Source organism: Physella acuta, unplaced genomic scaffold (assembly GCF_028476545.2).
Source record: "Physella acuta isolate Inbredline_101_S28 unplaced genomic scaffold, ASM2847654v3 ptg000079l, whole genome shotgun sequence".
Taxonomy (NCBI): Eukaryota; Metazoa; Mollusca; class Gastropoda; family Physidae; genus Physella; species Physella acuta.
In genome coordinates, this window is record NW_026731599.1 from 3523443 (window position 1) to 3551153 (window position 27711).

Below are 27711 nucleotides of genomic sequence, written 5' to 3' on the forward strand. Positions count from 1 at the left end.
GTGCCGAGGTCTGCTCATTTGCGTCTGATACTTGATGCGCCAATATAGCTTCATCTGCGCTGTTACTACATGCACTCTTATTCAGGCCACTGTGCAAGAAGTAAGGCCTCTCCTGATTGGTTTATCGATAATACCAACGTTGTTTCCGGCCAATGAAACACAAGGTACTGTCCTAAATGACGCGACATACCAGAGTTGAAGCCACGTGGTCCAATTGGAAGAAAATTGACCAAGTTTTTGTGCGATAAGGCCGACCGGTTCTGGTTAGATCTACTTGTGTCCTATAAATCACCACGATTTAATACCAGCTGACTCGATGACCTTCACCTTTATGTCGACGCTACAATCATAAAAGTTTAGTCAAATATGCTGGCACTGGTATCAATAGAGATTTCTTTTCACTGTACAGTGTATGAAGGTCACTCTGTGGTGTCTCGTTGTCGCCGATGGTGTCCCCTGACCACCAATGGTGTCTTTGTCAACTAATGGTGTTCACCCGATGATTCAACCCCCCACCCCCACCCCCAAAAACAGAAATAAAGATTTTAATGAACACGTGCATTGAACCATAGTGCAGAGGCGTAGCGACCCTTCCCGGAGCCCGGGGACAAACTTTTCGATATGCACCCCCCTCGAGATTTCGATTTGCACCCCCCCTCGAGATTTCGATATGCACCCCCCTCGAGATTTCGATATGCACCCCCCCCCTCGAGATTTCGATTTGCACCCCCCCTCGAGATTTCGATTTGCACTCCCCCCCCTCGAGATTTTGATTTGCACCCCCCCCTCAAACTTTCAATTTGCACCCCCATCAACCTTTCAATTTATTTTTCCAACCCATTTTGGCGCCCCCTAAGCTCGGCGCCCGGGGACATATGCCCCCCCGCCCCCCCCCCCCTCGCTACGCTACTGCGATAGTGTACAAAAAAAATTAGATGAACAAAAATGATGTCCTGGAGACGCCAATAATTAGCCACGCCCCTCCATAAATCATGGCGTCTGATTTCTAGTGACCTCCTACACTGCTGTCAACACAAGTCACGAAATTACAGCTCTCACTTTACACTGGTACTGAATGACAGCAACATTAAGACGAGAAAGGCTGTCATCAATGATGGTTTTATATATAACCTATTTATCTGACCACACTACTATCTGACCATACCACCATCTGACCACACCACCATCTGACCACACCACCATCTGACCACACTACTATCTGACCATACCACCATCTGACCACACCACCATCTGACCACACCACCATCTGACCACACCACCATCTGACCACACCACCATCTGACCACACCACCATCTGACCACACCACCATCTGACCACCATCTGACCACACCACCATCTGACCACACCACCATCTGACCACACCACCATCTGACCACCATCTGACCACACCACCATCTGACCACCATCTGACCACACCACCATCTGACCACACCACCGTCTGACCACACCACCATCTGACCACACCACCATCTGACCACACCACCATCTGACCACACCACCATCTGACCACACCACCATCTGACCACACCACCATCTGACCACCATCTGACCACACCACCATCTGACCACACCACCATCTGACCACACCACCATCTGACCACCATCTGACCACACCACCATCTGACCACCATCTGACCACACCACCATCTGACCACACCACCGTCTGACCACACCACCATCTGACCACACCACCATCTGACCATCATCTGACCACACCACCATCTGACCACACCACCGTCTGACCACACCACCATCTGACCACACCACCATCTGACCACACCACCATCTGACCACACCACCATCTGACTACACCACCATCTGACCACACCACCATCTGACCACACCACCATCTGACCACACCACCATCTGACCACACCACCATCTGACCACACCACCATCTGACCACACCACCATCTGGCCACATCACCATCTGACCACACCACCATCTGACCACACCACCATCTGACCACACCACCATCTGACCACACAACCATCTGACCACACCACCATCTGCCCACACCACCATCTGACCACCATCTGACCACACCACCATCTGACCACAAAACCATCTGACCACCATCTGACCACACCACCATCTGACCACCATCTGACCACACCACCATCTGACCACACCACCATCTGACCACACCACTATCTGACCACACCACCATCTGACCACACCACCATCTGACCACACCACCATCTGACCACACCACCATCTGACCACACCACCATCTGACCACACAACCATCTGACCACCATCTGACCACCATCTGACCACACAACTATCTGACCACCATCTGTCCACACCACCATCTGACCACACCACCATCTGACCACACCACCATCTGACCACACCACCATCTGACCACACCACCATCTGATCACACCACCATCTGACCACACCACCGTCTGACCACACCACCATCTGACCACCATCTGACCACACCACCATCTGACCACACCACCATCTGACCACACCACCATCTGACCACACCACTATCTGACCACACCACTATCTGACCACCATCTGACCACACCACTATCTGACCACCATCTGACCACACCACCATCTGACCACCATCTGACCACACCACCATCTGACCACACCACCATCTAACTAAACCACCATCTGTCAGGAATGATGGTTTTATATGTCACCTATTTATCTGACTACACTACTATCTGACCATACCACCATCTGAACACACCACCATCTTACCACACCACCATCTGACCACACCATCGTCTGACCACACCACCATCTAACTACACCACCATCTCACCACCATCTGACCACACCACCATCTGACCACACCACCATCTGACCACACCACCATCTGACCACACCACCATCTGACCACCATCTGACCACACCACCATCTGACCACACCACCATCTGACCACACCACCATCTGACCACACCACCATCTGACCACCATCTGACCACACCACCGTCTGACCACACCACCATCTGACCACACCACCATCTGACCACACCACAATCTGACCACCATCTGACCACCGTCTGACCACACCACCATCTGACCACACCACCATCTGACCACACCACCATCTGACCACACCACCATCTGACCACACCACCGTCTGACCACATCACCATCTGACCACACCACCGTCTGACCACACCACCGTCTAACCACACCACCATCTGACCACACCACCATCTGACCACACCACCATCGGACCACCATCTGACCACACCACCATCTGACCACACCACCATCTGACCACACCACCATCTGACCACACCACCATCTGACCACACCACCATCTGACCACACCACCATCTGACCACACCACCATCTGACCACACCACCATCTGACCACACCACCGTCTGACCACACCACCATCTGACCACACCCCCATCTGACCACACCACAATCTGACCACCATCTGACCACCGTCTGACCACACCACCATCTGACCACACCACCATCTGACCACACCACAATCTGACCACCATCTGATCACCGTCTGACCACACCACCATCTGACCACACCACCATCTGACCACCATCTGACCACACCACCATCTGACCACACCACCATCTGACCACACAACAATCTGACCACACCACCATCTGCCCACACCACCATCTGACCACTATCCGACTACACCACCATCTGACCACAAAAACTTCTGACCACCATCTGAGCACACCACCATCTGACCATCATCTGACCACACCACCATCTGACCACACCACCATCTGACCACCATCTGACCACACCACCATCTGACCACACCACCATCTGACCACACCACCATCTGACCACCATTTGATCACACCACTATCTGACCACACCACCATCTGACCACCATCTGATCACACCATCATCTGACCACACCACCATCTGACCACACCACCATCTGACCACACCACCATCTGACCACCATCTGACCACACCACCATCTGACCACACCACTATCTGACCACCATCTGATCACACCATCATCTGACCACACCACCATCTAACTACACCACCATCTGACCACCGTCTGACCACACCACCGTCTGATCACACCACCATCTGACCACCGTCTGACCACACCACCATCCGACCACACCACCATCTGACCACAGTCTGACCACACCACTATCTGACCACACCACCGTCTGACCACACCACCATCTGACCACACCACCATCTGACCACACCACCATCTAACTACACCACCATCTAACTACACCACCATCTGACCACACCACCATCTGACCACACCACCGTCTGACCACACCACCATCTGACCATACCACCATCTAACTACACCACCATCTGACCACACCACCATCTGACCACACCACCATCTGACCACAGTCTGACCACACCACCATCTGACCACACCACCATCTGTCCACACCACCATCTGACCACAGTCTGACCACACCACCATCTGACCACACCACCGTCTGACCACGCCACCGTCTAACCACCATCTGACAAAACTACCACCTGTTGTAAATGACGTGAGTTTTTGCCCTCTGGAACTATTCAATAATCAGGTCACGGCCAAGGTCGACTTGATCCTGTTAGTTTAGTGCAGGTACTGTCGGTGTGTCGTCACCTAACCTTTGGCCCTATTACCCCCCCCCCCCCCCCGCTGTTATACACGCCCTTGTTAAATAGTCTCCCTTTTCTTATCTCTAATCTTATTCAACATCAAACATTCGGTGCCCAAGTTTCCCGTCAAAAGTTATCTAAACACCCACACAAACATTTTCTCACACCCACACCAACATTTTCTCACACCCACACCACCATTTTCTCACACCCACACCAACATTTTCTCACACCCACATCACCATTTTCTTACAACCACACCACCATTTTCTCACACCCACACCACTATTTTCTCACACCCATACCACCATTTTCTTACACCCACACCACCATTTTCTCATACCCACACCACCATTTTCTCACACCCACACCACCATTTTCTCACACCCACACCACCATTTTCTCACACCCACACCACCATTTTCTCACACCCACACCATTTTCTCACACCCACACCGACATTTTCTCACACCCACACCACCATTTTCTCACACCCACACCACCATTTTCTCACACCCACACCAACATTTTCTCACACCCACACCACCATTTTCTGACACCCACACCATTTTCTCACACCCACACCACCATTTTCTCACACCCACACCACCATTTTCTCACACCCACACCACCATTTTCTCACACCCACACCATTTTCTCACACCCACACCGACATTTTCTCACACCCACACCACCATTTTCTCACACCCACACCACCATTTTCTCACACCCACACCAACATTTTCTCACACCCACACCACCATTTTCTGACACCCACACCATTTTCTCACACCCACACCACCATTTTCTCACACCCACACCACCATTTTCTCACACCCACACCACCATTTTCTCACACCCACACCATTTTCTCACACCCACACCGACATTTTCTCACACCCACACCACCATTTTCTCACACCCACACCACCATTTTCTCACACCCACACCACTATTTTCTCACGCCCACACCACCATTTTCTCACACCCACACCACCATTTTCTTACACCCACACCAACATTTTCTCACACCCACACCACTATTTTATCACCATTTTCTCACACCCACACCACTATTTTATCACCATTTTCTCACACCCACACCACCATTTTCTTACACCCACACCAACATTTTCTCACACCCACACCACCATTTTCTCACACCCACACCACCATTTTCTCACACCCACACCACCATTTTCTCACACCCACACCAACATTTTCTCACACCCACACCAACATTTTCTCACACTTACACCACCATTTTCTCACACCCACACCATTTTCTCACACCCACACCACCATTTTCTCACACCCACACCACCATTTTCTCACCATTTTCTTACACCCACACCACCATTTTCTCACACCCACACCAACATTTTCTCACCATTTTCTTACACCCACACCACCATTTTCTCACACCCACACCATTTTCTCACACCCACACCACCATTTTCTCACACCCACACCACCATTTTCTCACCATTTTCTTACACCCACACCACCATTTTCTCACACCCACACCACCATTTTCTCACACCCACACCACCATTTTCTCACACCCACACCACCATTTTCTCACACCCACACCACCATTTTCTCACACCCACACCACCATTTTCTCACACCCACACCACTATTTTCTCACACCCAAACCGCGAGACGCGAGCACCCCTTTTCGTTTCTCTCCACACGAGCAGAGCTAGTCCCCGCCCCCTCGCGAGATCTGCGCGAGTCTGGCCAATGGCAGCGTGTACCGCAGAACGCGTCAAGCTACGCATCAAAGGGGGAAAAAGCCTACAGGATGCTCAGTTTAAACAAGTAGTAAATATCATCCTAGGCCTACAAGATGCTCAGTTTAAATCATCTCAAAAAATTTTTTTTGACCGAACGAAAGGATATTTTTGAAAACTTTCTTCGGCAATATTGGTCTAAATTATGGCAGGAATCGATTAGTAAATGTTTCAAGTCGCTAAGTGGAGCAAAAACTGCATTTGTTCGAGGTTTTTTTGGCTTTTCCGGGAAATCCAGGAAGGAATTCCGGGAATTGTTTTGGCCCACAATCATCCTTGGAACTTGCTTAACATATTTGCTTTTGGAACTAGTCCTCGATATTGCTTCGTTGAGGAGGAGATACGACTTAAAGGCTGCGGACACACATCCACACATCCATACATCCACCCAGAAATGACGCATTATTAAACGCAATTTGCCAGTATGGAAATTGCGCTAAAAACAGAGAATGATGCAAACATCAAAAGTTTGAAAAGATTGGTAAATCAAATCATTCATGAAATAATATTTGATCCTTGTCGTGGGGTTAGTCGAGCTAGGAGTAGCCGACATAACACGGCAAGTGGTTCTTTAGAGTAGGTGAAGTAGAGTGGGGAGATCTACAGGGAAAATAGATTTTCAGGAAAGTCTACTGAGTAATATGTGGAGGTCAGACATGGACAGACATGTTGACATGGACATGCTTTAATAAATAACACGACGGGGAGGGGGGGGCTCTCAAACACATACAACGCATTCTTCAATACACCAGTAAATATAGCACAACACAACGAACTCGTCATCACCATAAATAAAGCACCTTACTCACCACCAGCTGAATTGTGAAGTCACGTGACCGAGCATGTGGTGCCATTGTTTACCATCAACACAAACACATGCTCCTAACATACAGCCATTTGTTGATTATGTACATAGCACATGTATATGTGACCCACAGCGATGTTTAGCGTCTTGTGGCATTGTTACAACTGGGATTAGGTTGGGAACTGGAACACAGATTTTATTTTAATTGTGCGTATGTCCATAATATTGTACGTTAGTTAGATCGGGTTATAGTAACTGAAATGGCTCTAAGGCATTTGAAGTCCCCTCACTAAATCCGAGTTTCAATAGCTAAGAATGAGTGTCGCAGACCGTGTCTACCCCTGCACATCATGTCCGCTGATTGGGCGGTTACTGTTAAATTTCCGTAGAATCCGTTTTATTTCCCCTTAAACGGGACATTTCTCTAGTTATCAAGGTTTTTATATTTATTTCATTTAATGTAGGACTATGTCGTCGGAAGGCTTTGCTGCTGTGTAATTTTACAATTATAATTCGATTGTAATAATACACTAAAATCTAAGTATCAAAACTCAACAATTTGTTTTAAAAACTATTATTCAATTTATGGTCAAAGGGGAACAATCATGAAATAATTTAACGACATGGTTTTGCCGTGGTTATCTCGCTTACATTAGGATTTTTATTTATTAACGTTAAAAATTGATACACATAAATATTTATTTAAGTTAATATACAAAAATTAATATAGAAAAAAAATTAACATAGAAACCGTTTTATTTCCCCTTAAACGGGACATTTCTCTAGTTATCAAGGTTTTTATATTTATTTCATTTAATGTAGGACTATGTCGTCGGAAGGCTTTGCTGCTGTGTAATTTTACAATTATAATTCGATTGTAATAATACACTAAAATCTAAGTATCAAAACTCAACAATTTGTTTTAAAAACTATTATTCAATTTATGGTCAAAGGGGAACAATCATGAAATAATTTAACGACATGGTTTTGCCGTGGTTATCTCGCTTACATTAGGATTTTTATTTATTAACGTTAAAAATTGATACACATAAATATTTATTTAAGTTAATATACAAAAATTAATATAGAAAAAAAATTAACATAGAAACCGTTTTATTTCCCCTTAAACGGGACATTTCTCTAGTTATCAAGGTTTTTATATTTATTTCATTTAATGTAGGACTATGTCGTCGGAAGGCTTTGCTGCTGTGTAATTTTACAATTATAATTCGATTGTAATAATACACTAAAATCTAAGTATCAAAACTCAAGACAAACAAACATGTTTTGTTCATACATCGCTCGCTATGCAAAGGGCAGTTATAGGCTATTCCAATTTGTTTTAAAAAACTATTATTCAAATTTATGGTCAAAGGGGAACAATCATGAAATAATTTAACGACATGGTTTTGCCGTGGTTATCTCGCTTACATTAGGGTGTTTATTTATTAACATTAAAAATTGATACACATAAATATTATTTAAGTTAATATACAAAAATTAATAGTAGATTAAAATGTGTTTACTATTTAGTGTGCCTACTCTTTAAATATTTAGCTTGTGTTATCCCAACAAAACGGATTCAAAATTTTAAACTGAGGTAACTTTGGCTAGACTGTAAAGTGAAAATATTTTTTTTTTTGTTTCCCTTTGACTATAAATTTATTGCTAACTCTGCAAAGTTTTAAGCACACATTTAAATAAGATATTTAAGCGAGGTAACCGCGAAAAAAAAACAACCTATAAAATTGATAAATTTAATGTTTGTTTCCCTTAGACCATACATTTTTCGTTTAACCCTTTTTTACGTTAACATAGATATTCCTCAAACCTGGAAAAAAAATGTAATCTTTTTAAAAATGCGTGTTTAGAAAATATACACATTTATCTACTTTTGGCACAATTTATACCTGATGGTTTTTTTTAAAGTGCTACATCTTGGTGAAATATGATTCGGGTAATGCTCAATGGGCGCAGACTTGAATGGTCTCGAATGGTTTCAATAAATAAATTCAAAATTGTGTGCTGTTATAAAATGTTTAAAAAAAATATTGTGTAGTTTTCTTTGGTCTAAAGAATAGATGTGCTGGTGATTTAAAAAAAATATTTTTGTATTGAAAAAAAATTGTTTTAAAAAAAAGAATTATAAATCAATTATTGTATTAGATTAAAAAAAAATAATGGATCTGATTAAAAAAAAAAAAAGATGTAGACTTTTTTTTTAATAAGAGAGTGATTATCTCCCCTAATCTAGTTCACTTGTCTTAAATATTATTTTAATCCATCGAGTCAATTTTTTTACAAAGATTTCAAGACCGGTTGTGGTGCTTTTCTGATTGTAATACCTGCGTGTGTGTTGACCTAGTACCTGTGTGTGTTGAAACTACTACCTGTGTGTGTTGACCTACTACTTGTGTGTGTGTTGGCCTACTTGACCTACTACCTGTGTGTGTGTTGACCTACTACCTGTGTGTGTGTGTTGACCTACTACCTGTATGTGTGGCCGAAGATTTACCAGTAACACGTGATTGCTATACACAGAGTTGTTAGCGTCTCTATAGCAACACAACCTGTACATAGCAACAAAACATGTACATATATAACAGGACAGAGTCAGTGAAGTCTGTACACTTTAATCAAACACAAAATTATTCCATTTCAATATTTACACTGTAAAAATATGAAATATTTACACTATGTTAAAAAACTCAATTCAATAATTTCATAAATAGAAATCTCAATCATGAATAAACACGTTCAAAAATGAAAATTCGAATGCCCAAATGACATCGAATCGAATGCCCAAATGACATCAAATTGAACTTTTGTCATTTAAACTGAGTGAACGTTTACTCGTGGACTCATCCCTTTTAGAAACTTCAGAAGTAGTAAACATTCACGGTACCACGTGACACAATCATTGCACCACGTGACACATTTACTATACCACGTCACACATTCGCTGTACCACGTGAAACATTCACTGCACCACGTGACACATTCACTGTACCACGTGACACATTCACGGTACCACGTGACACATTCACTGTACCACGTGACACATTCACTGTACCACGTGACACATTCACTGTACCACGTGACACATTCACTGTACCACGTGACACATTCATTGCAACCCGTGACACATTTACTATACCACGTGACACATATGCTGTACCACGTGACACATATACTGTACCACGTGACACATTCACTGTACCACGCGACACATTCACTGCACCACGTGACATATTCACTGCAACACCTGACACCACACCACCAAGACACGCCCACATTACCACACCTCCAAGACACGCCCACAATACCACACCTTCAAGACAACGGCTACAGTTTCATCTCGAGAATTTGGAATGAACATCCCAAGGGAAGGCGTCACACAACACATCATGGCGATACCAGGAACCATTAGCATTGGAGCTGTGAGCATAAAGCTGGAGAACTGAAGCTGTAGAACTGAAGCTGTAGGCCTTAAGCAGTGCACAGGAAGCTGTAGATGTAGACTAATAAGAAGCTGTAGTTCTGATGCTTACATGAAGCTGTAAACTTGTAACTGTAGGTTGACTTGAAGCTGTAGGTTGACTTGAAGCTGTAGGTTGACTTGAAGCTGTAGGTTGACTTGAAGCTGTAGGTTGACTTAAAGCTGTAGGTTGACTTAAAGCTGAAGGTTGACTTGAAGCTGTAGGTTGACTTGAAGCTGTAGGTTGACTTGAAGCTGTAGGTTGACTTGAAGCTGTAGGTTGACTTGAAGCTGTAGGTTGACTGGAAGCTGTAGGTTGACTTAAAGCTGTAGGTTGACTTGAAGCTGTAGGTTGACTTAAAGCTGTAGGTTGACTTGAAGCTGTAGGTTGACTTGAAGCTGTAGGTTGACTGGAAGCTGTAGGTTGACTTAAAGCTGTAGGTTGACTGGAAGCTGTAGGTTGACTTAAAGCTGTAGGTTGACTTGAAGCTGTAGGTTGACTTGAAGCTGTAGGTTGACTTGAAGCTGTAACTTTGAAGATGTAAACCCAATGATGTAACCTTGACGCGGTAGGACTGAGGCTAAGAAGGTTCTGGAAATATTCGACAAAAGTTGTAGACTGTGAAAAAACAGGGCGATGGCCAATGGCCGTCCAGTGCGTCAATGGCCAACCAGTGGGTGCCAGATTTTCACGTCTGCTGTTGGCCCGTCATTTGAGGCCATGTAGAGGAAATACGTCATCACCGAGGTCATCTATATGACACTACCTGATGTCAAATGCCAAAACTAGCACGCATGACGTTTTGACAGGAAGGCTGATGACGTCACCGTCGTATGCTGATTGGCATGGCATGCCGAACGTCCTTGAACATGCAGCTCTCCGGGCGGATCTGTGGGGGAAAGGTCAAGGTCAGAATCAGATGGGTGTGGGTCATTCTGTACAACATACAGTAAGGTGGTCAACTTGTGGGCCAATATGTACAACATACAGTAAGATGTGGGCCAATATGTACAACAAACAGTAAGGTAGTCAAGTTGTGGGCCAATATGTACAACATACAGTAAGGTGGTCAAGTTGTGGGCCAATATGTACAAAATACAGTAAGGTGGTCAAGTTGTGGGCCAATATGTACAACATACAGTAAGATGGTCAACTTGTGGGCCAATATGTACAACATACAGTAAGGTGGTCAACTTGTGGGCCAATATGTACAACATACAGTAAGATGGTCAACTTGTGGGCCAATATGTACAACATACAGTAAGATGGTCAACTTGTGGGCCAATATGTACAACATACAGTAAGTTGTGGGCCAATATGTACAACATACAGTAAGGTGGTCAAGTTGTGGGCCAATATGTACAACATGCAGTAAGGTGGTCAAGTTGTGGGCCAATATGTACAACATACAGTAAGATGGTCAACTTGTGGGCCAATATGTACAACATACAGTAAGGTGGTCAAGTTGTGGGCCAATATGTACAACATACAGTAAGGTGGTCAAGTTGTGGGCCAATATGTACCACATACAGTAAGGTGGTCAAGTTGTGGGCCAATATGTACAACATACAGTAAGGTGGTCAACTTGTGGGCCAATATGTACAACATACAGTAAGATGGTCAACTTGTGGGCCAATATGTACAACATACAGTAAGATGGTCAACTTGTGGGCCAATATGTACAACATACAGTAAGTTGTGGGCCAATATGTACAACATACAGTAAGGTGGTCAAGTTGTGGGCCAATATGTACAACATGCAGTAAGGTGGTCAAGTTGTGGGCCAATATTTACAACATGCAGTAAGGTGGTCAACTTGTGGGCCAATATGTACAACATACAGTAAGGTGGTCAAGTTGTGGGCCAATATGTACAACATACAGTAAGGTGGTCAAGTTGTGGGCCAATATGTACCACATACAGTAAGGTGGTCAAGTTGTGGGCCAATATGTACAACATACAGTAAGTTGTGGGCCAATATGTACAACATACAGTAAGATGGTCAACTTGTGGGCCATTATGTACAACATACAGTAAGGTAGTCAAGTTGTGGGCCAATATGTACAAAATACAGTAAGGTGGTCAAGTTGTGGGCCAATATGTACAACATACAGTAAGATGGTCAACTTGTGGGCCAATATGTACAACATACAGTAAGTTGTGGGCCAATATGTACAACATACAGTAAGATGGTCAAGTTGTGGGCCAATATGTACAACATACAGTAAGGTAGTCAAGTTGTGGGCCAATATGTACAACATACAGTAAGTTGTGGGCCAATATGTACAACATACAGTAAGATGGTCAACTTGTGGGCCATTATGTACAACATACAGTAAGGTAGTCAAGTTGTGGGCCAATATGTACAAAATACAGTAAGGTGGTCAAGTTGTGGGCCAATATGTACAACATACAGTAAGATGGTCAACTTGTGGGCAAATATGTACAACATACAGTAAGTTGTGGGCCAATATGTACAACATACAGTAAGATGGTCAAGTTGTGGGCCAATATGTACAACATACAGTAAGGTAGTCAAGTTGTGGGCCAATATGTACAACATACAGTAACATGGTCAACTTGTGGGCCAATATGTACAACATACAGTAAGATGGTCAACTTGTGGGCCAATATGTACAACATACAGTAAGGTGGTCAACTTGTGGGCCAATATGTACAACATACAGTAAGGTGGTCAAGTTGTGGGCCAATATGTACAACATACAGTAAGATGGTCAACTTGTGGGCAAATATGTACAACATACAGTAAGGTGGTCAACTTGTGGGCCAATATGTACAACATACAGTAAGATGGTCAACTTGTGGGCCAATATGTACAACATACAGTAAGTTGTGGGCCAATATGTACAACATATAGTAAGGTGGTCAAGTTGTGGGCCAATATGTACAACATGCAGTAAGGTGGTCAAGTTGTGGGCCAATATGTACAACATACAGTAAGATGGTCAACTTGTGGGCCAATATGTACAACATACAGTAAGGTGGTCAAGTTGTGGGCCAATATGTACAATATACAGTAAGGTGGTCAAGTTGTGGGCCAATATGTACCACATACAGTAAGGTGGTCAAGTTGTGGGCCAATATGTACAACATACAGTAAGGTGGTCAACTTGTGGGCCAATATGTACAACATACAGTAAGATGGTCAACTTGTGGGCCAATATGTACAACATACAGTAAGATGGTCAACTTGTGGGCCAATATGTACAACATACAGTAAGATGGTCAACTTGTGGGCCAATATGTACAACATACAGTAAGTTGTGGGCCAATATGTACAACATGCAGTAAGGTGGTCAAGTTGTGGGCCAATATGTACAACATGCAGTAAGGTGGTCAAGTTGTGGGCCAATATGTACAACATACAGTAAGATGGTCAACTTGTGGGCCAATATGTACAACATACAGTAAGGTGGTCAAGTTGTGGGCCAATATGTACAACATACAGTAAGGTGGTCAAGTTGTGGGCCAATATGTACCACATACAGTAAGGTGGTCAAGTTGTGGGCCAATATGTACAACATACAGTAAGGTGGTCAACTTGTGGGCCAATATGTACAACATACAGTAAGATGGTCAACTTGTGGGCCAATATGTACAACATACAGTAAGATGGTCAACTTGTGGGCCAATATGTACAACATACAGTAAGTTGTGGGCCAATATGTACAACATACAGTAAGGTGGTCAAGTTGTGGGCCAATATGTACAACATACAGTAAGGTGGTCAACTTGTGGGCCAATATGAACAACATACAGTAAGATGGTCAACTTGTGGGCCAATATGTACAACATACAGTAAGATGGTCAACTTGTGGGCCAATATGTACAACATACAGTAAGTTGTGGGCCAATATGTACAACATACAGTAAGGTGGTCAAGTTGTGGGCCAATATGTACAACATACAGTAAGGTGGTCAAGTTGTGGGCCAATATGTACCACATAAAGTAAGGTGGTCAAGTTGTGGGCCAATATGTACAACATACAGTAAGGTGGTCGACTTGTGGGCCAATATGTACAACATACAGTAAGATGGTCAACTTGTGGGCCAATATGTACAACATACAGTAAGATGGTCAACTTGTGGGCCAATATGTACAACATGCAGTAAGGTGGTCAAGTTGTGGGCCAATATGTACAACATACAGTAAGATGGTCAACTTGTGGGCCAATATGTACAACATACAGTAAGGTGGTCAAGTTGTGGGCCAATATGTACAACATACAGTAAGGTGGTCAAGTTGTGGGCCAATATGTACAACATACAGTAAGGTGGTCAAGTTGTGGGCCAATATGTACCACATACAGTAAGGTGGTCAAGTTGTGGGCCAATATGTACAACATACAGTAAGGTGGTCAACTTGTGGGCCAATATGTACAACATACAGTAAGATGGTCAACTTGTGGGCCAATATGTACAACATACAGTAAGATGGTCAACTTGTGGGCCAATATGTACAACATACAGTAAGTTGTGGGCCAATATGTACAACATACAGTAAGGTGGTCAAGTTGTGGGCCAATATGTACAACATGCAGTAAGGTGGTCAAGTTGTGGGCCAATATTTACAACATGCAGTAAGATGGTCAACTTGTGGGCCAATATGTACAACATACAGTAAGGTGGTCAAGTTGTGGGCCAATATGTACAACATACAGTAAGGTGGTCAAGTTGTGGGCCAATATGTACCACATACAGTAAGGTGGTCAAGTTGTGGGCCAATATGTACAACATACAGTAAGGTGGTCAACTTGTGGGCCAATATGTACAACATACAGTAAGATGGTCAACTTGTGGGCCAATATGTACAACATACAGTAAGGTGGTCAACTTGTGGGCCAATATGTACAACATACAGTAAGTTGTGGGCCAATATGTACAACATACAGTAAGGTGGTCAAGTTGTGGGCCAATATGTACAACATGCAGTAAGGTGGTCAAGTTGTGGGCCAATATGTACAACATACAGTAAGATGGTCAACTTGTGGGCCAATATGTACAACATACAGTAAGGTGGTCAAGTTGTGGGCCAATATGTACAACATACAGTAAGATGGTCAAGTTGTGGGCCAATATGTACAACATACAGTAAGATGGTCAAGTTGTGGGCCAATATGTACAACATACAGTAAGGTGGTCAAGTTGTGGGCCAATATGTACAACATTATTATATGTCAACATACAGTAAGATGGTCAAGTTGTGGGCCAATATGTACAGCATACAGTAAGGTGGTCAAGTTGTGGGCCAATATGTACAACATACAGTAAGATGGTCAAGTTGTGGGCCAATATGTACAACATACAGGAAGGTGGTCAAGTTGTGGGCCAATATGTACCACATACAGTAAGGTGGTCAAGTTGTGGGCCAATATGTACAACATACAGTAAGGTGGTCAACTTGTGGGCCAATATGTACAACATACAGTAAGATGGTCAACTTGTGGGCCAATATGTACAACATACAGTAAGGTGGTCAACTTGTGGGCCAATATGTACAACATACAGTAAGATGGTCAACTTGTGGGCCAATATGTACAACATACAGTAAGGTGGTCAACTTGTGGGCCAATATGTACAACATACAGTAAGATGTGGGCCAATATGTACAACATACAGTAAGATGGTCAACGTGTGGGCCAATATGTACAACATACAGTAAGGTGGTCAAGTTGTGGGCCAATATGTACAACATACAGTAAGATGGTAAACTTGTGGACCAATATGTACAACATACAGTAAGGTGGTCAAGTTGTGGGCCAATATGTACAACATACAGTAAGGTGGTCAAGTTGTGGGCCAATATGTACAACATACAGTAAGATGGTCAACTTGTGGGCCAATATGTACAACATACAGTAAGGTGGTCAAGTTGTGGGCCAATATGTACAACATACAGTAACATGGTCAACTTGTGGGCCATTATGTACAACATACAGTAAGGTGGTCAACTTGTGGGCCATTATGTACAACATACAGTAAGGTGGTCAACTTGTGGGCCAATATGTACAACATACAGTAAGGTGGTCAAGTTGTGGGCCAATATGTACAACATACAGTAAGGTGGTCAAGTTGTGGGCCAATATGTACAACATACAGTAAGTTGTGGGCCAATATGTACAACATGCAGTAAGGTGGTCAAGTTGTGGGCCAATATGTACAACATACAGTAAGATGGTCAACTTGTGGGCCAATATGTACAACATACAGTAAGGTGGTCAAGTTGTGGGCCAATATGTACAACATACAGTAAGATGGTCAACTTGTGGGCCAATATGTACAACATACAGTAGGTCAATGGAAACTATACAGAGGTCAGTATAGGCAGCCAAATTGTAGTGAAGACGTCTGGACAACCGGGTTAGGGGAGGGGGGGGGAGAGAAACTGTATTTGACGTCACGATTAAACTGCAAGCAACCCGTAACCACACCCAGACACGGGGCTAGAGCTGATGGCCCGGGGCTAGAGCTGATGGCCCGGGGCTAGAGCTGATGGCCCGGGGCTAGAGCTGATGGCCCGGGGCTAGAGCTGATGGCCCGGGGCTAGAGCTGATGGCCCGGGGCTAGAGCTGATGGCCCGGGGCTAGAACCCTACGGCCCGGGGCTAGAGCTGATGGCCCGGGGCTAGAGCTGATGGCCCGGGGCTCAGGTAATTACCGCAGCTGAGTAAACACGGATCGCCGCTTCGCTTCACGAAGCACGCGCATAAATCTGGCGGCGATGAGAGGGCTCACGTTTCTGGAGCACGGACTGTCAGACATCCTCAGGGGAATGTCGGCAGCCGGCAGCACAGCTGTGTAGTGGCACGTCAGCCGGCAGCACAGCTGTGTAGTGGCACGTCAGCCGGCAGCTGTGTAGTGGCACGTCAGCCGGCAGCTGTGTAGTGGCACGTCAGCCGGCAGCTGTGTAGTGGCACGTCAGCCGGCAGCTGTGTAGTGGCACGTCAGCCGGCAGCACAGCTGTGTAGTGGCACGTCTTGTATCTGTGTAGTCTAGAAACACACCGGTCTTGGGACCACTAGCAAATCTCTCAGCCTTTCACTTGCGGCTGTTTGCTGTTTGCTGTGCCCCATGTTTTGACTTGCGGCTGTTTGCTGTGCCCCATGTTTTGACTTGCGGCTGTTTGCTGTTTGCTGTGCCCCATGTTTTGACTTGCGGCTGTTTGCTAGGCACGATGGTTTGACTTGCGGCTGTTTGCTGTTTGCTAGGCACGATGGTTTGACTTGCGGCTGTTTGCTGTTTGCTAGGCACGATGGTTTGACTTGCGGCTGTTTGCTGTTTGCTAGGCACGATGGTTTGACTTGCGGCTGTTTGCTGTGCCCCATGTTTTGACTTGCGGCTGTTTGCTAGTCCTGTCTAGTGCTGTTGTACCGTTTTAAACCCGGCGGGCCCTGAGTTGCACATCCTATCTCAGTTAAAGACCGCTCATGTTGCTACTAAAGAACTTTGTCAAAAACTGAGATAAAAAAATAGTAGCGTGTACCGTTTGACCTGGTCCCACACGAAGCTGCCTGACACTGACGTCATCTAATGATGGCGCCGGCAAGATGGCCGCCGCCTGATGTTTCTTTAACCCGGGTGTTGAGGTCTGGCTACAGACCCACCCCCGCCCCACCCCCACCTCGTGGCAACAAACAGCCCGCAATAATTGCCTGGGCTGTGTAGCCAGACCGACGAGTGATGTTGTTTTAGGGGGATGTCCTCACCTCCCCCAACGTTTGGATACAAAAGTTGAACAATGCTGCAACAACCGCCCGCTTCTTGCTCGCCTCGAGAAAACATATCAAAGAACAGGAAGTCTGAAGCGTCGATGTTTGCTGGAGTTAGCGGCCTTCTCAAAACAAACATAGATACAGATACAGATATAGATACAGATACAGATACAGATATAGATACACCGACAAACCAGTCATTAATGCTGGCTATCCGTTCACTTGGTTTTATGGTATTATTCCACTTCTGTGGACGTATACATTTATGGTATTATTCCACTTCTGTGGACGTATATATTTATGGTATTATTCCACTTCTGTGGACGTATACATTTATGGTATTATTCCACTTCTGTGGACGTATATATTTATGGTATTATTCCACTTCTGTGGACGTATACATTTATGGTATTATTCCACTTCTGTGGACGTATATATTTATGGTATTATTCCACTTCTGTGGACGTATACATTTATGGTATTATTCCACTTCTGTGGACGTATACATTTATGGTATTATTCCACTTCTGTGGACGTATATATTTATGGTATTATTCCACTTCTGTGGACGTATATATTTATGGTATTATTCCACTTCTGTGGACGTATATATTTATGGTATTATTCCACTTCTGTGGACGTATATATTTATGGTATTATTCCACTTCTGTGGACGTATATATTTATGGTATTATTCCACTTCTGTGGACGTATATATTTATGGTATTATTCCACTTCTGTGGACGTATACATTTATGGTATTATTCCACTTCTGTGGACGTATACATTTATGGTATTATTCCACTTCTGTGGACGTATATATTTATGGTATTATTCCACTTCTGTGGACGTATATATTTATGGTATTATTCCACTTCTGTGGACGTATACATTTATGGTATTATTCCACTTCTGTGGACGTATATATTTATGGTATTATTCCACTTCTGTGGACGTATATATTTATGGTATTATTCCACTTCTGTGGACGTATATATTTATGGTATTATTCCACTTCTGTGGACGTATATATTTATGGTATTATTCCACTTCTGTGGACGTATATATTTATGGTATTATTCCACTTCTGTGGACGTATATATTTATGGTATTATTCCACTTCTGTGGACGTATATATTTATGGTATTATTCCACTTCTGTGGACGTATATATTTATGGTATTATTCCACTTCTGTGGACGTATATATTTATGGTATTATTCCACTTCTGTGGACGTATATATTTATGGTATTATTCCACTTCTGTGGACGTATATATTTATGGTATTATTCCACTTCTGTGGACGTATATATTTATGGTATTATTCCACTTCTGTGGACGTATATATTTATGGTATTATTCCACTTCTGTGGACGTATATATTTATGGTATTATTCCACTTCTGTGGACGTATATATTTATGGTATTATTCCACTTCTGTGGACGTATATATTTATGGTATTATTCCACTTCTGTGGACGTATATATTTATGGTATTATTCCACTTCTGTGGACGTATATATTTATGGTATTATTCCACTTCTGTGGACGTATATATTTATGGTATTATTCCACTTCTGTGGACGTATATATTTATGGTATTATTCCACTTCTGTGGACGTATATATTTATGGTATTATTCCACTTCTGTGGACGTATATATTTATGGTATTATTCCACTTCTGTGGACGTATATATTTATGGTATTATTCCACTTCTGTGGACGTATATATTTATGGTATTATTCCACTTCTGTGGACGTATATATTTATGGTATTATTCCACTTCTGTGGACGTATATATTTATGGTATTATTCCACTTCTGTGGACGTATATATTTATGGTATTATTCCACTTCTGTGGACGTATATATTTATGGTATTATTCCACTTCTGTGGACGTATATATTTATGGTATTATTCCACTTCTGTGGACGTATATATTTATGGTATTATTCCACTTCTGTGGACGTATATATTTATGGTATTATTCCACTTCTGTGGACGTATATATTTATGGTATTATTCCACTTCTGTGGACGTATATATTTATGGTATTATTCCACTTCTGTGGACGTATATATTTATGGTATTATTCCACTTCTGTGGACGTATATATTTATGGTATTATTCCACTTCTGTGGACGTATATATTTATGGTATTATTCCACTTCTGTGGACGTATATATTTATGGTATTATTCCACTTCTGTGGACGTATATATTTATGGTATTATTCCACTTCTGTGGACGTATATATTTATGGTATTATTCCACTTCTGTGGACGTATATATTTATGGTATTATTCCACTTCTGTGGACGTATATATTTATGGTATTATTCCACTTCTGTGGACGTATATATTTATGGTATTATTCCACTTCTGTGGACGTATATATTTATGGTATTATTCCACTTCTGTGGACGTATATATTTATGGTATTATTCCACTTCTGTGGACGTATATATTTATGGTATTATTCCACTTCTGTGGACGTATATATTTATGGTATTATTCCACTTCTGTGGACGTATATATTTATGGTATTATTCCACTTCTGTGGACGTATACATTTATGGTATTATTCCACTTCTGTGGACGTATATATTTATGGTATTATTCCACTTCTGTGGACGTATACATTTATGGTATTATTCCACTTCTGTGGACGTATACATTTATGGTATTATTCCACTTCTGTGGACGTATATATTTATGGTATTATTCCACTTCTGTGGACGTATATATTTATGGTATTATTCCACTTCTGTGGACGTATATATTTATGGTATTATTCCACTTCTGTGGACGTATATATTTATGGTATTATTCCACTTCTGTGGACGTATATATTTATGGTATTATTCCACTTCTGTGGACGTATATATTTATGGTATTATTCCACTTCTGTGGACGTATACATTTATGGTATTATTCCACTTCTGTGGACGTATATATTTATGGTATTATTCCACTTCTGTGGACGTATACATTTATGGTATTATTCCACTTCTGTGGACGTATACATTTATGGTATTATTCCACTTCTGTGGACGTATATATTTATGGTATTATTCCACTTCTGTGGACGTATATATTTATGGTATTATTCCACTTCTGTGGACGTATATATTTATGGTATTATTCCACTTCTGTGGACGTATATATTTATGGTATTATTCCACTTCTGTGGACGTATATATTTATGGTATTATTCCACTTCTGTGGACGTATATATTTATGGTATTATTCCACTTCTGTGGACGTATATATTTATGGTATTATTCCACTTCTGTGGACGTATATATTTATGGTATTATTCCACTTCTGTGGACGTATATATTTATGGTATTATTCCACTTCTGTGGACGTATATATTTATGGTATTATTCCACTTCTGTGGACGTATATATTTATGGTATTATTCCACATACAGGACCACAAACAGGGCCACATACAGGGCCACAAACCCTAGCCTAACCCCAGTATGCTAGCCTAACCCCAGTATGCTAGCCTAACCCCAGTACGCTAGCCTAACCCCAGTATGCTAGCCTAACCCCAGTATGCTAGCCTAGCCTGAGTGTACCAAGAATGTCTGTGAGAACTGAAGCGAGACGAGACCAGCATTACCCCGACATTCTACGTCTGTTTGTCTTGCAAGCGGTGCTGATCGCTGTGATAGATGGGGCGCCGAGACACACACATGGGAAACATTTGGGGCGTTCTTTAAACATAACTTTACCAAAGATTTACTAAACTGGTTGCCACATAACTTTACCAAAATGGTTGCCACATAACTTTACCAAACTGGTTGCCACATAACTTTACCAAATTGGTTGCCAAAATGGTTGCCACATAACTTTACCAAACTGGTTGCCACATAACTTTACCAAATTGGTTGCCAAAATGGTTGCCACATAACTTTACCAAACTGGTTGCCAAAATGGTTGCCACATAACTTTACCAAACTGGTTACCAAAATGGTTGCCACATAACGTTACCAAACTGGTTGCCACATAACTTTACCAAACTGGTTGCCACAAAGATTTACCAAACTGGTTGCCACAAAGATTTACCAAACTGGTTGCCACATAACTTTACCAAAATGGTTGCCACATAACTTTACCAAAATGGTTGCCACATAGCTTTACCAAAATGGTTGCCACATAACTTTACCAAACTGGTTGCCACAAAGATTTACCAAACTGGTTGCCACATAACTTTACCAAAATGGTTGCCACATAACTTTACCAAACTGGTTGCCACATAGCTTTACCAAAATGGTTGCTACATAACTTTACCAAAATGGTTGCCACATAACTTTACCAAATTGGTTGCCAAAATGGTTGCCACATAACTTTACCAAACTGGTTGCCAAAATGGTTGCCACATAACTTTACCAAACTGGTTGCCACATAGCTTTACCAAAATGGTTGCCACATAACTTTACCAAACTGGTTGCCACATAACTTTACCAAACTGGTTGCCAAAATGGTTGCCACAAAGATTTACCAAACTGGTTGCCACATAGCTTTACCAAAATGGTTGCCACATAACTTTACCAAACTGGTTGCCACATAACTTTACCAAATTGGTTGCCAAAATGGTTGCCACATAACTTTACCAAACTGGTTGCCACATAACTTTACCAAATTGGTTGCCAAAATGGTTGCCACATAACTTTACCAAACTGGTTGCCAAAATGGTTGCCACATAACTTTACCAAAATGGTTGCCACATAACTTTACCAAAATGGTTGCCACAAAGATTTACCAAACTGGTTGCCACAAAGATTTACCAAAATGGTTGCCACATATTTGTCTCTCGCAGATTCGCCCAATAAAATTACCAAAGTTGATCCTGGTGTATTAAAGATCAGCAGTTACCGCCCTTGTCGGAAATGAAAGATAAATACACGGCGCCATGTTTGTCTAGTATACCGTTAGGTGAGCAGGATATGACCTGGGTCAAAAGTTCACACACACAAACACACACGCAAACATACACACACACACATATTTGGGATTAGGAGACATATTGGTATTTTTTAAAATTAAAAATAAACGGCGCTTTAGACCGTATTCTAGTACCTCTAGTACAGACTTGGGTATAATCAGAGGCGTCGCCACTGGCAGGGTGCGATTTGGCGCAACGGGCTAAACTGTAAGCACTATGCGTTTATGTTGTGTTTATGTTATGCAAGTTGCGTTAGCGTTACGGTTAGCGTTTGTGTTTTTTTGTGCTTGCATTGTGTCTGTGTTTGTTTTCTTTTGTGTTTGCGTGTTGCGTTTGTTTTTTCGTTTCTGTTTTTCTGCGTTTGAGTTTGCATTTGTGTTTGCATTGTGTTTGTGTTTGCATTCTTTTTGTGTTTGTGTTTTCTTTTGAGTTTGTGTTTGCGTTGTGTTGGAGTTTGTGTTTGTGTTTGCGTTTAGTTTTCTTCTGTTCCCAAGTTGGTACATTTAAAAAAGATTCACCGTGGCGGAGCACGGGTATGCAGCTAGTATATATATATATATATATATATATATATATATATATATATATATATATATATATATATATATATATATATATATACGCCTACATAGGCCTTTCATTTAAATTTATGCCATATACCCATACGTCTCTGTGTATAATTCTGACGTGTATACTGTCTAATACCACCAAACACCAACCACCAAACACCATCCAATAACCACCTCCCACGAACCACCTACCAACAGAAAACCACAAATCACCACACACCATTACAAAACAATACAAAACAATACAAAACACCACACACCACCACAAAACACCACCGCCCAACCAACAGACAACAAGGTTGCATGTAGCAGTGTGACCTACCGGTTTATGCCTGGCAGCACTGAGGCAGAAGGTGCAGACAGGTTTGGGCATCTCGTGCCCGCGGATCATGGCCTGGTGCTTGATGCAGGGCTGCTCAGAGCACTCGGCGCCCACCATCAACACCGTGCTCAGGTGGGCGATGTAGCTGGCCGCCAGACGTAAGGTCTCGATCTTGGACAGCTTCCGGTCAGCAGGCTCTGGGGAGACAGACATTCAGGCTCACTCTACTGCACCAGTTGTCTGTCTGTCTACATCACCAGTTGTCTGTCTACATCACCAGTTGTCTGTCTGTCTACATCACCAGTTGTCTGTCTACATCATCAGTTGTCTGTCTACATCACCAGTTGTCTGTCTGTCTACATCACCAGTTGTCTGTCTGTCTACATCACCAGTTGTCTGTCTACATCATCAGTTGTCTGTCTACATCACCAGTTGTCTGTCTGTCTACATCACCAGTTGTCTGTCTGTCTACATCACCAGTTGTCTGTCTGTCTACATCACCAGTTGTCTGTCTGTCTACATCACCAGTTGTCTGTCTGTCTACATCACCATTTGTCTGTCTGTCTACATCACCAGTTGTCTGTCTGTCTACATCACCAGTTGTCTGTCTGTCTACATCAGCAGTTGTCTGTCTGTCTACATCACCAGTTGTCTGTCTGTCTACATCACCAGTTGTCTGTCTACATCACCAGTTGTCTGTCTACATCACCAGTTGTCTGTCTGTCTACATCACCAGTTGTCTGTCTGTCTACATCACCAGTTGTCTGTCTACATCACCAGTTGTCTGTCTGTCTACATCACCAGTTGTCTGTCTACATCACCAGTTGTCTGTCTGTCTACATCACCAGTTGTCTGTCTGTCTACATCACCAGTTGTCTGTCTACATCACCAGTTGTCTGTCTGTCTACATCACCAGTTGTCTGTCTGTCTACATCACCAGTTGTCTGTCTACATCACCATTTGTCTGTCTACATCACCACTTGTCTGTCTACATCACCAGTTGTCTGTCTGTCTACATCACCAGTTGTCTGTCTGTCTACATCACCAGTTGTCTGTCTGTCTACATCACCAGTTGTCTGTCTACATCACCAGTTGTCTGTCTATCTACATCACCAGTTGTTTGTCTACATCACCAGTTGTCTGTCTACATCACCAGTTGTCTGTCTACATCACCAGTTGTCTGTCTGTCTACATCACCAGTTGTCTGTCTGTCTACATCACCAGTTGTCTGTCTGTCTACATCACCAGTTGTCTGTCTACATCACCAGTTGTCTGTCTGTCTACATCACCAGTTGTCTGTCTGTCTACATCACCAGTTGTCTGTCTGTCTACATCACCAGTTGTCTGTCTGTCTACATCACCAGTTGTCTATCTGTCTACATCAGCAGTTGTCTGTCTGTCTACATTACCAGTTGTCTGTCTGTCTACATCACCAGTTGTCTGTCTGTCTACATCACCAGTTGTCTGTCTGTCTACATAACCAGTTGTCTGTCTGTCTACATCACCAGTTGTCTGTCTACTCTAACAGCTATTTATATTGTATACGGTGGCCATCTTGTATCGGTAATAATTGACTCGCGTTTACTTTCAATAAAAAATGAACACACCAGAACACAGAACACACAAGAAGACAGAACACACCAGAACACAGAACACACTAGAACATAGAACACACTAGAACACAGAACACACCAGAACACAGAACACACTAGAACACAGAACACACCAGAACACAACACAGAACACACCAGAACAAAGAACAAACTAGAACACACCAGAACACAGAACACACCAGAACACAGAACACACCAGAACAAAGAACACACGAGAACATAGAAATACCAGAACACATCAGAGCAAAGAACTCACTAGAACACAGAACACACAAGAACACACCAGAACACTGAAATACCAGAACACAGAACACACTAGAACATAGAACACACTAGAACACAGAACACACTAGAACACAGAACAGACTAGAACACAGAACACACCAGAACAAAGAACAAACTAGAACACACCAGAACATAGAACACACCAGAACACAGAACACACCAGAACAAAGAACACACGAGAACATAGAAATACCATAACACACCAGAACAAAGAACACACTAGAGCACACCAGAACACAGAACACACCAGAACACAGAAGATTCCAGAACACAGTACACACCTGTAATTAGCACACCTGAAGACAACTCACCTGTAGGGATTAAAGTTCTTAGCGTGACGAAGGCCGTGTTGACGCTATGTGTACGGTCACGCTCTCGTGCATTGGCCGAGCACCGCGGCTTGCCACACTGACCTCCAGCTGACCGCTCATCCCACAAGCCATCCATGCCGGCACTTCCGCTCTCCATTAGGCTCTCCCCTCTGTCTGCCGGCAACAGCTCCGGTCGTCTGTCCGGCTTATAGTCCCTCAAGCCGGAACTGTATCCACTTTCTAGAGATCGGCCTTTCGTTAGTCCAATTTCTGTAAATCGGCCTTCTATTTGTCTACTCTCCACAGATCGGCCTTCTATTGGTCTACTCTCCACAGATCGGCCTTCTATTGGTCTACTCTCCACAGATCGGCCTTCTATTGGTCTACTCTCCACGGATCGGCCTTCTATTGGTCCACCTTCTGTTGATTGGACTGCCGTTTGATTACCTCCTATATAGGGGCTTTCTGTTGGTCTACTTTGTGTAGATCGGCCTTCTTTTGGTCTAACTTCTGTAAATCTGCCTTCTATTGGTCTAACTTCTGTAAATCGGCCTTCTATTGGTCTAACTTCTGTAAATCGGCCTTCTATTGGTCTAACTTCTGTAAATCGGCCTTCTATTGGTCTAACTTCTGTAAATCGGCCTTCTTTTGGTCTAACTTCTGTAAATCGGCCTTCTATTGGTCTACTTTCTTTAGATGGGCCTTCTACCGTAACGGCTGGAAATTTGATTTTCTTTTTTCTCAAGTCTTTAGCGCTTGAGTTGTTCATTTAGGTATACACCAGCAACCACACACCAACACCACCACCTACACACAGAACCACAGCTCCACCTTAGCGGCCATTGGCTGAATTACTTGGCCCGATGACGTAAGAACACAGTCGCTTGTTTGATTGGCTGAATCTTGCTAGTGTGGCATTGGTCAGCGGATGGACACAGGTACGTGGAGAGGCAAGTGGTCACGTGAGTGGGCTGACCATCAACTTCTCATCACGCCTGACCAGCGCGGTCCAGCTGGGCTCCACTTATCTAGGGCTCCACTTATCTAGGGCTCCACCTGTCTACTGACCAGCCCGCACAAAGCGCTGTATGACTGCCAGATGGACGCTAGAGATCATGTGACGTCATCAGCAGACGATGTCCTGCCAGGGGCACTACTGGAGCCGTGACGTAACAAGCTGTAACAGGAAATGACGTATCGCTGACTGAAGTAGCGGGAGCTGGTAGAATCTAG

General features: G+C 43.1%; 1 protein-coding gene across 1 annotated transcript; it reads right to left on the bottom strand.

The window, feature by feature from the left end:
* Nucleotides 1-11118: 11118 nt before the first annotated feature.
* LOC131956854 (transcription factor 15) lies at nucleotides 11119-27021 on the bottom strand. Its single transcript, XM_059321470.1, has 3 exons — nucleotides 26479-27021; nucleotides 24270-24466; nucleotides 11119-11579 (listed from the first exon to the last, which is right to left on the bottom strand). The coding sequence occupies exons 1-3, from the start codon at nucleotides 26633-26635 to the stop codon at nucleotides 11514-11516; spliced, it is 420 nt and encodes a 139-aa protein (XP_059177453.1). The 5' UTR covers nucleotides 26636-27021; the 3' UTR covers nucleotides 11119-11513.
* Between the last annotated feature and the right edge of the window lie 690 nt (nucleotides 27022-27711).